The sequence below is a fragment of the Oncorhynchus gorbuscha genome, linkage group LG16, assembly GCF_021184085.1.
Source record: "Oncorhynchus gorbuscha isolate QuinsamMale2020 ecotype Even-year linkage group LG16, OgorEven_v1.0, whole genome shotgun sequence".
NCBI classification, from domain to species: domain Eukaryota; kingdom Metazoa; phylum Chordata; class Actinopteri; order Salmoniformes; family Salmonidae; genus Oncorhynchus; species Oncorhynchus gorbuscha.
In genome coordinates, this window is record NC_060188.1 from 59,450,430 (window position 1) to 59,463,780 (window position 13,351).

General features: G+C 42.5%; 1 protein-coding gene across 5 annotated transcripts in view; it reads right to left on the bottom strand.

Annotated features, from left to right (window-relative positions):
* LOC124000837 (homeobox protein cut-like 1) overlaps positions 1-13,351 on the bottom strand; it is a 266,011-nt gene that overhangs the window by 105,196 nt on the left and 147,464 nt on the right. For all 5 annotated transcript variants that reach the window (XM_046307490.1, XM_046307488.1, XM_046307489.1 and 2 more), the window contains exon 4: positions 890-968. In XM_046307490.1, coding sequence (XP_046163446.1) covers positions 890-968 — 79 coding nt within the window. The remainder of the gene's footprint in view (positions 1-889; positions 969-13,351) is intronic.

Here is a 13,351-nt window from a genome sequence, read left to right on the forward strand (position 1 = left end):
AAGGCAAAGGTCTCTAGGTGCTGCTTGTCTGTCTTGGTAGGCTTTGAGCTGTGTGTGAATGCGTGGTGTGGTTTAGAGTTCCTAGGCAGGGCTGGGATCTCCAAACCACAACAGCAGTAATTTACGCATGTACTAAGTGGTTCCCCAAGCAGACTAGCTTGCTCCTACAGGCCTGTGTGTGTGTGTGTGTTCGCATGTGTTTCCATAAGGTTCACCAAGGAGAAAATGCACTGCAGGCATACAAGGCTCCCAGACAGCCACACACACACACAAACACAAGCCAGCTCAGAAATCCCAGTCCGTCACAGACTAACACATACTCCAGTCACCCTCCCCTGTTGACTGTCCCACTATTAGTCAGCCTAGCCAGGAAGTCCCTCAGTGCTTTAGTTAGGTGGAAAAAACACTGTCCAGGAGATTACTCCATGGACAACAACACTGGTATTAATAGTGACTGTGCGTTTGTCAGTGTGTTGAAACCATCATGTCCTTCCCATCCCTTCATTTTCCCCACAAGCTCCTGGAGACAAATCGTCTCAGGAACATCAGGAAAAGTAATCAGAAGTGTGTGTGTGTGTGTGTGTGTGTGTGTGTGTGTGTGTGTGTGTGTGTGTGTGTGTGTGTGTGTGTGTGTGTGTGTGTGTGTGTGTGTGTGTGTGTGTGTGTGTGTGTGTGTGTGTGTGTGTGTGTGTGTGTGTGTGTGTGTGTGTGTGTGTGTGTGTGTGTGTGTGTGTGTGTGTGTGTGTGTGTGTGTGTGTGGCGCAAGAGACGTGTGTCTCAAACATGCCGGAATTGTTTAGGGTGCCTCGGCTGCTGTGGAAATCCCTGTGAAATCTCTATTCCACACACAGACACACACACACACACACACGGTTGAGCTGAGACTTACCTGGGACATCTATGAATCTCTTGTACACACTTAGGAAGGCAGCCTCTGACTCCTTACTTCTTTTACTCACCGCGTCGATCTGAAAGGAAGGACGGATATATTGCTTAAGAAAAGAGAGACGGGGGAGAGTGGTCGAGAGGAGATCCAACTTTTATCAGAGAACACGACAACAATCATATCAGTCAAATGTTTGTGTCTCTGTGTACAGTAAGAAGGAAGTTAAGAGATAGTTTCGAAAGCCAATGCTAAGTAGCGTTAGCACAATGACGGAGTTTCTGGGTATCTGCTAGCGTGTTATGCTAGCAGATACCCATAGACAAACACTAGTTAGCAACTTCCTTCAAACTGCACGCATACACATAATAAATGGTATCCAAAATCCAGAAGTATGCCATTAAGGACAGGAGTTTTTCAGGATAAAAAAGAAACGGAATGGAGCTAAAGCACAGGCAGTCTGCTTTCTACCAGGCACTGGGAAATTAATTCAGTTATTAGCAGGACAAAAACCTCAACCACAAGCCCAAATATACACTGAGCATATAAAACATTAAGAACATATGCTCTTGTCATGACATACACTGACTAGGTGAATCCAGGTTAACGCAATGATCCCTTATTGATGTCACTTTCTAAATCCACTTCAAGCCGTGTAGATGAAGGGGAGGAGACAGGGAGGAGAATCGAAGGTGTACACTGGAGATGCTTACCAAGAAGACAGTGAATGTTCTGAGTGGCCGAGTTACAGTTTTGACTTAAATCTACTCGAATATCTATGGCAAGACCTGGAAATGGTTGTCTAGCAATAAATGGTCAAATATCGCACAATCCAGGTGTGGTAAAGACTCACAGCTATAATTGCTGCTTGGGTTGCAAACGGTCAGTAACTTTCCATGGGAAATTAAGCCTGGGAATTTTGCTTAAATTCATCAAAAAAGTTAGCTGATAACAGTGCATTCTTCCATCACATGTACAGCTGATTCTCAATATCTTGCACACTAATGAGATGCTATTGAGCCCACACTACTACACTGTCTGAGCCAAGGACTACATGCTTTCTGGTAAGTTTTGATTACAATACTAGCTGGGGTTAATATATTTTATATTAACTAGTAAATAGTAGCCTACAGCAAAGTGTGTTTAAATCATTTCTAACTTGTTAACAATTTCTGCTAGTTAGTTTTTGATACCATGTGTTTTAGCTTGTTTGAGCCTGCTAACTGAGTGTTAATTCACCTGTTTCCATACATGTTTCAATTTAAAACATTTGTCTTACAAAGGAGTTGTTTAATCTAACTGCTTAACTATTCATCTGTACATGGGATTGCATTTGTTGTTTGTTTTACTAATTTTCTTCTAATCTTTACAGGAAAATGCCACAGGCACTATCTGACGCGTGGAGACATTTCACTGCAGCTATTGTAGGAAAAGCTGTGTACATTTGCAAATACTGTGCCAAATCATATGTCAAGAATGCAACAAAGATGCAGAATCATCTGGCCAAGTGCATAAAGTTCCCTCAGCGCTTACAATAAGCAACTCCGAATAGAAGTAGATGGACTTTTGTCAGTGGTGATTATGATTAACCTTATCGTAAGTAACAGCTCATGGTCCTCCTGGAATCAGAAGTTTTTTGACTCAACGGAGGAACGTAGTCAGAGAAATGCTGATGAATGTCTTGCTCGAGCTGTGTATGCAACTGGTTCACCTCGGATGCTCACAGGCAATGTGTGTTGGAAAAGATTTCTGAATGTTCCTCACCCAGCATACACCCTTCCAACCAAACATGCTTTATCTACTAATTTGCTGGATGCAGAGTTCAAGTGCAGGTCAAGCAAATCATAGAGAAAGCAGACTGTATTGCAATCATCTCTGATGGGTGGTCAAATGTTCGTGGGCAAGGAATAATTAAATACATCTCTACCCCTCAACCAGAATTCTACAGGAGCACAGACACAAGGGACAACAGACACACTGGTCTCTACATTGCAGATGAGCTGAAGGCAGTCATCAATGACCTTGGACCACAGAAGGTATTTGCACTGGTGACAGTGCAAATAACTAGCCTACCTGGTTAAATAAAGGTTAAATAAAAAAAACAAAAAATATATAAAAAAACAGACAATGCTGCGAACATGAAGGCTGCTTGGTCTAAAGTGGTGGAGTCCTACCCTGACATCACACCCATTGGCTGTGCTGCTCATGTATTGAATCTGTTCCTAAAGGACATCATGGCACAGAAAACAATGGATATACTCTACAAGAGAGCCAAGGAAATGATTAGGTATGTGAAGGGTCATCAAGTTATAGCAGCAATCTACCTCACCAAGCAAAGTGAGAAGAATAAGAGCACCACATTGAAGCTGCCCAGAGAGCACCCATTGTGGAGGTGTTGTCATCATGTTTGACAGTCTCCTGGAGGGGGAGGAGTCTTTCCAATAAATGGCCATATCACAGTCTGCCGATATGGACAGCCCCATCAAGAGATCCTCCTGGATGATGTATTTTGGGAGAGAGTGGTAAGGAGCCTGAAACTCCTGAAACTTATAGCAGTTGCCATTGCACAGATTGAGGGAGATAATGCCATCCTGTCTGATGTTCAGACTCTGCTTGCAGATGTAAGAGAAGAAATCCATACTGCCCACTTCACTGTTGCTCCAAGCAGAGGAAACTGCAGTTCTGAAATACATCAAAAAGTATGAAGACTTCTGCCTGAAGCCCATACACGCTGCAGCATACATGTTTGACCCCAAGTATGCTGTTAAGAGCATCCTATCTGGTGCAGAGATCAACAAGGCCTATGGTGTCATCACTACATTGTCTCGCCACCTTGGCCTGGATGAGGGCAAGGTTCTTGGCAGTCTGGCGAAGTACACTTCCAAGCAAGGGCTTTGGGATGGAGATGCAAGATGGCAGTCGTGCCAACAGATCTCATCAGCCACCTGGTGGAAGGGACTTTGTGAATCTGAGGCTCTTTCCCGTTGCCTCCATCATCCTCCAAATCCCACCATCAGCCACCTCAGAGCATAACTGGTCCTTGTTTGGGAACACGCATGCAACAGGCTGACCAATACAAGGGTTGAAAAATTGGTGGCCATCCGGGCAAATTTGAGGCTTTTTGAGCCTGACAACGAGCCATCCTCAACAAGGTTGGAAAGTGACAGTGAAGATGAGGCCTCAGTCTGATGTTCAAGAGGTGGATATTGAGGAGGTCCAGGGAAAAAACATGGACGCCTGAGAGGAAGACAATCAAAGCTTTAGTTTCTAGACTTTCAATTTACAGATATATGTTGAAAATATTTTTGGGAGATGTGATGGATCACTAGGGATCATTCAATATTCCCTTTCTTTTGTTGTTCAGTGAAATCATCCCATGTGAAGAGTCAACTCATTTAATTAAAGTTAAATTCGTAACTAAATTGTTTTATTTATTTCTATTGGAAGGACTTAATCATTTGCAATTATGTCTACTTATGATAAGGTAAAAGGTTTATGTTTTGGTCTCCATATGATATGGTAAATATATCCAATGCAAAAAACATGTATATTGAAATGGTATTAATATTACATTTGCATATATTTCCATTAATTCCCATATAGTCCCATTAATTCCCACGGAAAGTTTCCACCCCTGAATATTCCCCAAAATGTGCAACCCTAAAGTGCTTCTACAAAACACTGACTCGGGTGTGTGAATACCTAGGTAAATGAGATATTCTGTATTTCATTGTCAATAGATTTGACGTTTTCACTGTCATTGTGGGTTATTGTGTGTAGATGGGTGAGAATATGTTTTATTTAATCTATTTTGAATTCAGTCTAACAAAACAAACTGTGGAATAAGTCAAGGGGTATGAATGCATTCGGAATGTACTGTTTGTAGTTATGGGCTGTCCCCGACTAAAATAAATCTTGGTCGACCGAGAGTCGCCTTGTTCAAAGTTTTTAAGCATATATATATATATATATATATATATATATATATATATATATATAGACACACACACCCTATGTGTTTGAATAAAATCAACTAAATATGCACTGAGCTTGTCTGATGCTTTAAGCAAACAGTTTGATTAAATAATTAAACACAAATTACTCAAGAAAGAGCCTGATGGTCACACTGTTAAAAAAATTACAGCGAGTGTCTGTGGGACTGGCACACATTGTCTCGCTCTCCTCCATACTGCAGCGAAAAGGCAGCACAGCAAGTGTTTATTGTCCGTGCTGAAGCTGCAACAACATTTCAGCCATTTAGTTTCTTATTTGTTTCGGACTGAAAGGGTATGTTACTGAAATCCCAAATTATTTTAGTAAAAACATTCTCTCAACCCTTGCTCTTTTTATGTGAAACATGTAAGCATCACTTACATGTGACGAAAAGGACCTGACCTGTCAATCACATGAATAAATTGGTTATAACAAACTCCGAACAGAGTAACCGCAAAATGGATGCAGAGGACGTGGAAAAGAAAATCGAAACAGGTGAATGTTTGCTGGTTGCTCAGGAGGGAAAGGGGAAGTCAGATCTGTGGAAGACATTTGACTTAGTTGTAGAAACTACTGGAGATCAAGAAAATTGAGGGTATCGGAACGAGCTTTGCGTGAGTATTATGTGTACCAAACATTTGCTGTTAGATTACATTATTATATTTTTTTCTGACCATTTGGAACCATGTAAGTAACTCTAAATAAATAAATGTATCAGAGATTATGTTCTAATGAAAACAAAATCAATTTAAAGCCTTTATTACAGCAGACTAAAAACAGTTGCATGCGTTCATGATTTGCAGTTTATTTATTGTTTGGGCTATTTATTGAAAGCAGCCTTTGTTATTTAATTTGAAAACTAAAATTCTTGTTTGCATTTCAAAGCATGAATGTATCATATGCTGTGTGATGGCATGAAGGAATTAATGAGTGATTGATTGATTGATATAGTAGCCTATATATTGAAATTAAGCCTAAGTAAGTTACCCTATCAAGACGAAACAGGACGCGCTCTTAGGCCTACAGCTCGATGGTGGTTATATACAAGGATACTATATAAAGCCTACTAATGACAATGACATTACTTAATATTATGGTGATCATAATAACTGTAATAAGACCAATAAGAAGGAGATCAAGGGAAAGGAGGATATATGAGAGAGAGCTGCATGTATATTATGTGTGACAAACAGGTGCTGTCAGATTACAGTATCATTTTTCTGCCTGTTCGGAACAGTGTAAACAACACCAAATAAATAAGTAATAGCAGTCTTTTCGGCAAAACATAGTAAAGCCTTTATTACAGCATAGCAAAGATTAAAAACAGACAAATCGGTGAAATTGCTTTATCAGACAATTTGCCGTGGCATGAGGCTTGGTGCTTATGGAATCAGTAGGCTTTTAAACAAACACTCAAACAGGCAACAGAAACCAGATCTCTCTTATTTATGTAGATCTATATGGATGATTTATAAAGCCAGGCACATTTAACAGTTAGGCTATTGATTTTACAGTAGACCTAATTAAGTTGGGGTTTCCTCTCTCCTCAATTTTCTTAGACAATTAGGCTAAGGCACGGGCTGTTTTCTCATCAATGCTGCTGCCTCTGCTGCATTGTTCTCAATCCCAATAGGCTGGTTAACGTTGCTATTAAGCACATACAGTAGCAACATAAGGAAAGGCGCCAATTCAAAGGCGCACTGAAGATTATGTTTCAGAACCGTGGACAGTGACTGTATCCAACACGAGAGAAAGCGCATTTGTTATAAAATAATATTTGATTTATTAGTGTAGCACCATTACGTTTTACATAATATAACCATATAAAATGTTAGTACCACATGGCCTCCGCGATGGATAAGTACACTGACACAGGTGCGAATCAGACAGGTGTCTTGTGCACCATGACATAGTTTTTTTTTAACGTTACGACTGCTCCACTGAAGAAATCTCAGTCGACCAACAGGCTTTCGACTAAACAATTGAACAGTCGACTAAATGTCAGCTCAAATGTAGTTCAACATGAATCGGACTGCATTTATATAGAAATGAATGACTCCTTAACAGCGCCAGCTCCAGATCCATCAGTGCTGTAATACTTTTCCACCACAGAATTTATGCCAAAGGCATTAATAGCAGTGTCGTTAATGTCATTAACCAGTAACAACCTGCTTAAAGATATTGAGTTTCCAATGATATCAGTTCATGATGAAGACTGAGTGCTTCTCTGCTGTGGACTGGGAAGACAGACAGCGCTCTCCTACAACTGGAACGCACCAAGGCAGCTAACCAATGAGTCATCAAGGGGGTGACGTGATTTGGCGTTGGGCCAAGAGGCGCCACAGCTCTTGCATTCAAGTTCATCAACACTAAAGTAGAGGAGTATAGTGCTGATTCATAGCCATGGCATTGCTTTAGTATGCTGGTGATATGATACAGCATTGCTTTAGTATGCTGGTGATATGATACAGCATTGCTTTAGTATGCTGGTGATATGATACAGCATTGCTTTAGTATGCTGGTGATATGATACAGCATTGCTTTAGTATGCTGGTGATATGATACAGCATTGCTTTAGTATGCTGGTGATATGATACAGCATTGCTTTAGTATGCTGGTGATATGATACAGCATTGCTTTAGTATGCTGGTGATATGATACAGCATTGCTTTAGTGTGTTGGTGATATGATACAGCATTGCTTTAGTATGCTGGTGATATGATACAGCATTGCTTTAGTATGCTGGTGATATGATACAGCATTGCTTTAGTATGCTGGTGATATGATACAGCATTGCTTTAGTATGCTGGTGATATGATACAGCATTGCTTTAGTATGCTGGTGATATGATACAGCATTGCTTTAGTATGCTGGTGATATGATACAGCATTGCTTTAGTATGCTGGTGATATGATACAGCATTGCTTTAGTATGCTGGTGATATGATACAGCATTGCTTTAGTATGCTGGTGATATGATACAGCATTGCTTTAGTATGCTGGTGATATGATACAGCATTGCTTTAGTATGCTGGTGATATGATACAGCATTGCTTTAGTATGCTGGTGATATGATACAGCATTGCTTTAGTATGCTGGTGATATGATACAGCATTGCTTTAGTATGCTGGTGATATGATACAGCATTGCTTTAGTATGCTGGTGATATGATACAGCATTGCTTTAGTATGCTGGTGATATGATACAGCATTGCTTTAGTATGCTGGTGATATGATACAGCATTGCTTTAGTATGCTGGTGATATGATACAGCATTGCTTTAGTGTGCTGGTGATATGATACAGCATTGCTTTAGTATGCTGGTGATATGATACAGCATTGCTTTAGTATGCTGGTGATATGATACAGCATTGCTTTAGTGTGCTGGTGATATGATACAGCATTGCTTTTACATTAACTACACTGCATGAGGCTCAAAAATCATAATATTTATGATTTAAATGTTATGAAAACGTATATTTTTAGCTCCAAACCAACACTCTACATCACAAATACCCACTCATACAGCAAAAACATTACAGCTCTCACCAAGGCACTTCATATAGAACATAACATCAACAGTTTGTGAGGCAGTGTGGCTCAACATCAACTCCAGATTACCTCTCAAATACTATACCGTCTAAATGATAAAGGGAAGTAAATACACTTTGGAGACCCGTCACGGGCCAAGTCAAATACTGCATCATATTCCTCCGTTGTCCTTGGAGAGGTAGGGAGAGGTGGTCAAACACAGGTCACAGATTACTCTTTCCCGAACCCTCGCTTGCCCTCAATAACACACACTGGAAAACAGCTGGCAAGAGAGGAGAAAGGGTTTTGTCCAAACCTATTTAATAGCATGGTTGGTTATACAAATAACACAAATAATAATCCACCTCTCTCGCTTTGATGCATTTTTTTATCAGCTTTCCTTTACATGGAAGCAGCTATATTAGTGGTGAGTCCTCCATGTTCACCATCACACACACATCCTTTTATATGATCTGTGACACACACACACACACACACACGCACACACGCACACACGCACACACGCACACACACACACACACACACACACACACACACACACACACACACACACACACACACACACACACACACACACACACACACACACACACACACACACACACACACACACACACCTAAAAGCCTCAGCTGCGCTCTATATATTAAACCACCTCGTTATCATGCGCTGTCAATCAAATCATTTCCTCAAGTATAGATAGCCATTGTATGACGTTTGGATGTAATAAGAGCGCTACCAATCTTCAGAGGAAAATAACACAGTATAACCTTGATTCAAAAAGATTTCAAAAATACGAATTATTTGTCAAAATGACCCATTGTACTGTTCTTCTGCAAGTAAACATTTTGTTGCACTGTATATAGCATGTGTATCCTGTACATATGACTAATAAACCGTAAAACTTACGTTTTACTCACCATTTAACCTTGGTAAACTTTTTTTATACACTTGCAGACTTCTACCTGTAGGGTATCAGAGTAAGAAAGGTGTCCCATTGGCCTAGCTATGTGAGCTATTGATTGACAGCAGGATCTAACTCCCGCCTACTGTGGGGTTCAGAGGCTTCATGCGTATGGCTGTTGTTGAGGTTGCACCGAGCAGCCCTGAGGCAGCGTGTGTGTGTGTATGTGTGTGTACCTACTCTATCTGCGTGTACTGTATGTAAGTGTTTAGGTCTATGTGTGTGTGTGTGTGTGTGTGTGTGTGTGTGTGTGTGTGTGTGTGTGTGTGTGTGTGTGTGTGTGTGTGTGTGTGTGTGTGTGTGTGTGTGTGTGTGTGTGTGTGTGTGTGTGTGTGTCTGCGGAGGTGTCACATGTCTCCTGAGAGCCACGTCCGGGTCTTTGCCTTGCTGCTGACTACGCGTTCCTCCACTGCTCTGGGAGTGTGAGCAGCCAGCCAGTCCTGGCATCGCCGCTAACTGGGTCATCCTTCGGTAGAGGAGGGGATGGGAGGAGGATGAGAAGGGGAGGGAGGGAGGAGGGGCAGCACGAGAGGAGGAGTAAAGAGCTACTGTACATCCCCAAAAAATATACACTGGGTGTACAAAACATTAAGAACACCTGCTCTTTCCATGACAGACTGACCTGGTGAATCCAGGTGAAAGCTATGAGCCATTATCGGTCACTTGTTAAATACGCTTCAATTAGTGTAGATGTAGGAGAGGAGACAAGGCTTAAAATTCCTTCTTTAACCTAAGACAAATTGAGACATGGATTGTGTATGGGCAAGACAAAATATTGAAGTGGCATGGGCTGTCCCTTCAAGGTTTCGACAAGGTGTGGAAAGCGTTCCACGGGGATGCTGGCCCATGTCGACACATGGAAAATAGAAAAATAACTGAATGTTAATAATAACAGGAGGAATAATGATCACTATATACACGGGGTACCAGTTCCAAGACGATGTGCAGGGGTACGAGGTAATTAAGGTAGATGCGTACATATACAGTGCATTCAGAAAGTATTCAGACCCCTTGACTTTTCCCATACAGCCTTATTCGAAAATGGAGTAAACACACAATACCTCATAAATGACAAAGCAAAAACTGTTTAGAAATGTTTGCAAAATGTATAACAAATTAAAAACTGAAATATCACTTAAGTATTCAGACCCATTACTTTGTTGAAGCCCCTTAGGCAGCAATTACAGCCTTGAGTCTTCTTGGATATGACGCTAAAAGCTTGACACACCTGTATTTGGGGAGTGTCTTCCATTCTTCACTACAGATCCTCTCAAGCTCTGTCAGATTGGATGGGGAGTGTCGCTGCACAGCTATTTTCAGTTCTCTCCAGAGATGTTCTATAGGGTTCAAGTCTGGCCTCTGGATGGGCCACTCAAGGACATCCCAAAGCCACTGCTGCGTGCTTAGTGTCGTTGTCCTGTTGGAAGATGAACCTTCACCCCAGTCTGAGGTCCTGAGCAGGTTTTTGTCAAAGATCTCTCTGTACTTTACTCTGTTCATCTTTCCCTTGATCCTGACTAGTCTCCCAGTCTCTGGCCCTGAAAAACATCACCACAGCATGATGCTGCCACCACCATGCTTCACCGTAGGGATGGTGCCAGGTTTCCTCCAGACGTGACGCTTGGCATTCAGGCCAAAGAGTTCAATCTTGGTTTCATCAGAGCAGAGCATCTTGTTTCTCATGGTCTAAGAGTCCTTTATGTGCCTTTTGGCAAACTCCAAGCGTGCTGTCATGTGCTTTTACTGAGGAGTGGCTTCTGTCTTGCCACTTTACCATAAAGGCCTGATTGGTGGAGCGCTGCAGAGATGGTTGTCCTTCTGGAATGTTCTCCCATCTCCACAGAGGAACTCTGCTCTGTCAGACTGATCATTGAGTTCTTGGTCACCTCCCTGACCAAGTACCTTCTCCCTCAATTGTTCAGTTTGGCCGGGACCTTCAATGCTGCAGAAATGTTGTGGTACCCTTCCCCATATCTGTGCCTCGACACAATCCTGTCTCGGAGCTCTAAGGACAATTCCTTCGACCTCGTGGCTTGATTTTTGCTCTGACATGCACTGACTATGGGACTTTATATAGACAGGTGTGTGCCTTTCCAAATCATGTCCAATCAATTGAATTTACCATAAGTGGACTCCAAACAAGTTGTAGAAACATCTTAAGGTTGATCAATGAAAACAGGATGTATCTGAGCTCGATTTCGAGTCTCACGGCAAAGGTTCTGAATACTTATGTAAATAAAGTAAATAAACCTGTTTTCACATGGTCATTATGGGGAATTGTGTGTAGATTGATGAGGATTATTTTTGTTTTAATCCATTTTAGAATAAGGCTGTAACATAACAAAATGTGGAAAAAGTGAAGGGGTGTGAATACTTTCAGAATGCAGTCTAGGTAGGGGTAACACACTGCTTGTGTCAGTCAACAAAGATCCCTCCCACACACACACACACTACACGCACCCCCCCCCCCAATATTTAAAGTTTCCTTCCCAACCCATAGGGTGGCAGTGTTTGCTCAACCTCACTAAAAGATGTGGCACAGTACCACTGCAAGTCAGCAACTTACACACACACACCAAGTTAAAAGCGTACAGAAGAGACATATAGTGTTTAGACACCAAACAATGGGTTCCAAAAGGGAGAAATCAAAGAAAAACCACATTTTGGACGTCCGCTGCCAAGACTCTGTTAGAGGTTTTGTTTTATGGAGCGAGGCAGGCAGTTGACACTGACCAACGCCAGTGAGCCCCAGTCACTTCTCGCTCCTATAGGAGAGAGAAATGATACATTTTCAGATGGGCTTTCGCTGGAAAACATCTGGATCAAAGTACACAGGGCCAAGTCCCCCCCCCCTCTCTTACCCTCTCTCTCTCTCTCGTTCTCCCTCTTCCTCCCCCCCACCCCTCATCCTCTCTCTCGATCGCAGATGGAGCAATTAAGGCTCACAGCTTACTGGGCAAAGGGATCTGCCAGACACCATTTTAAAAGGCTGCTTTCCTTCTTTGGTTTTCTATTGAAAGTGGTGGGAAGGAGGAGACGGTGAAGTGGGATAGACAGTTACTGGGGGGAGTGAGGAAGGAGGAGACGGTGAAGTGGGATAGACAGTTACTGGGGGGAGTGAGGAAGGAGGAGACGGTGAAGTGGGATAGACAGTTACTGGGGGGAGTGAGGAAGGAGGAGACGGTGAAGTGGGATAGACAGTTACTGGGGGAGTGAGGAAGGAGGAGACGATGAAGTGGGATAGACAGTTACTGGGGGAGTGAGGAAGGAGGAGACGGTGAAGTGGGATAGACAGTTACTGGGGGGAGTGAGGAAGGAGGAGACGGTGAAGTGGGATAGACAGTTACTGGGGGGAGTGAGGAAGGAGGAGACTGTGAAGTGGGATAGACAGTTACTGGGGGGAGTGAGGAAGGAGGGATGGCACCGGTGTGTGTGTGTGACTGTGTGTGCCAAGGCCCTGCGTGACTGTGCGGCCATGGCAAAGTGCAGATTATCTGTCTCGCTCTCCAATGCAGCTCCATGCACATTCTGATAGGGGAGGGCATCTAGGCAACGCCGGCTTGGCGGCCTTCTGAATGATCACACAAAAACACATATATAATTGTGTGTGTGCGTGTGTGTGTCGAGCTCACAGGTATACCATAACACCTCTCTAATTATCTAGACTCTTTAGGGGTGCGGGAACAACTTAAAAATAGCATGGCAGTTGCTAACCTAATGACGCTAGTAGAAGCGAGATGAAACACAAGGAAGGCTTTGGCACTGGCTTAAGGTCCAGGGGACACTGTTGGCCTCGCCCCTGTCTGTGACCTGGCCTAACCCTGTAATTGCAGAGCAAGTTTGAAGCTGTGGATAACTGATCTAGAGTGGTCTGTGAGTGTGAGAGAGAGAGAGAGAGAGTTTGAGTGTGTTTCTTTTTGGGCAGGGTAGGAGGCATTACTGGCTTTGCAGCTTTCTTTTAAG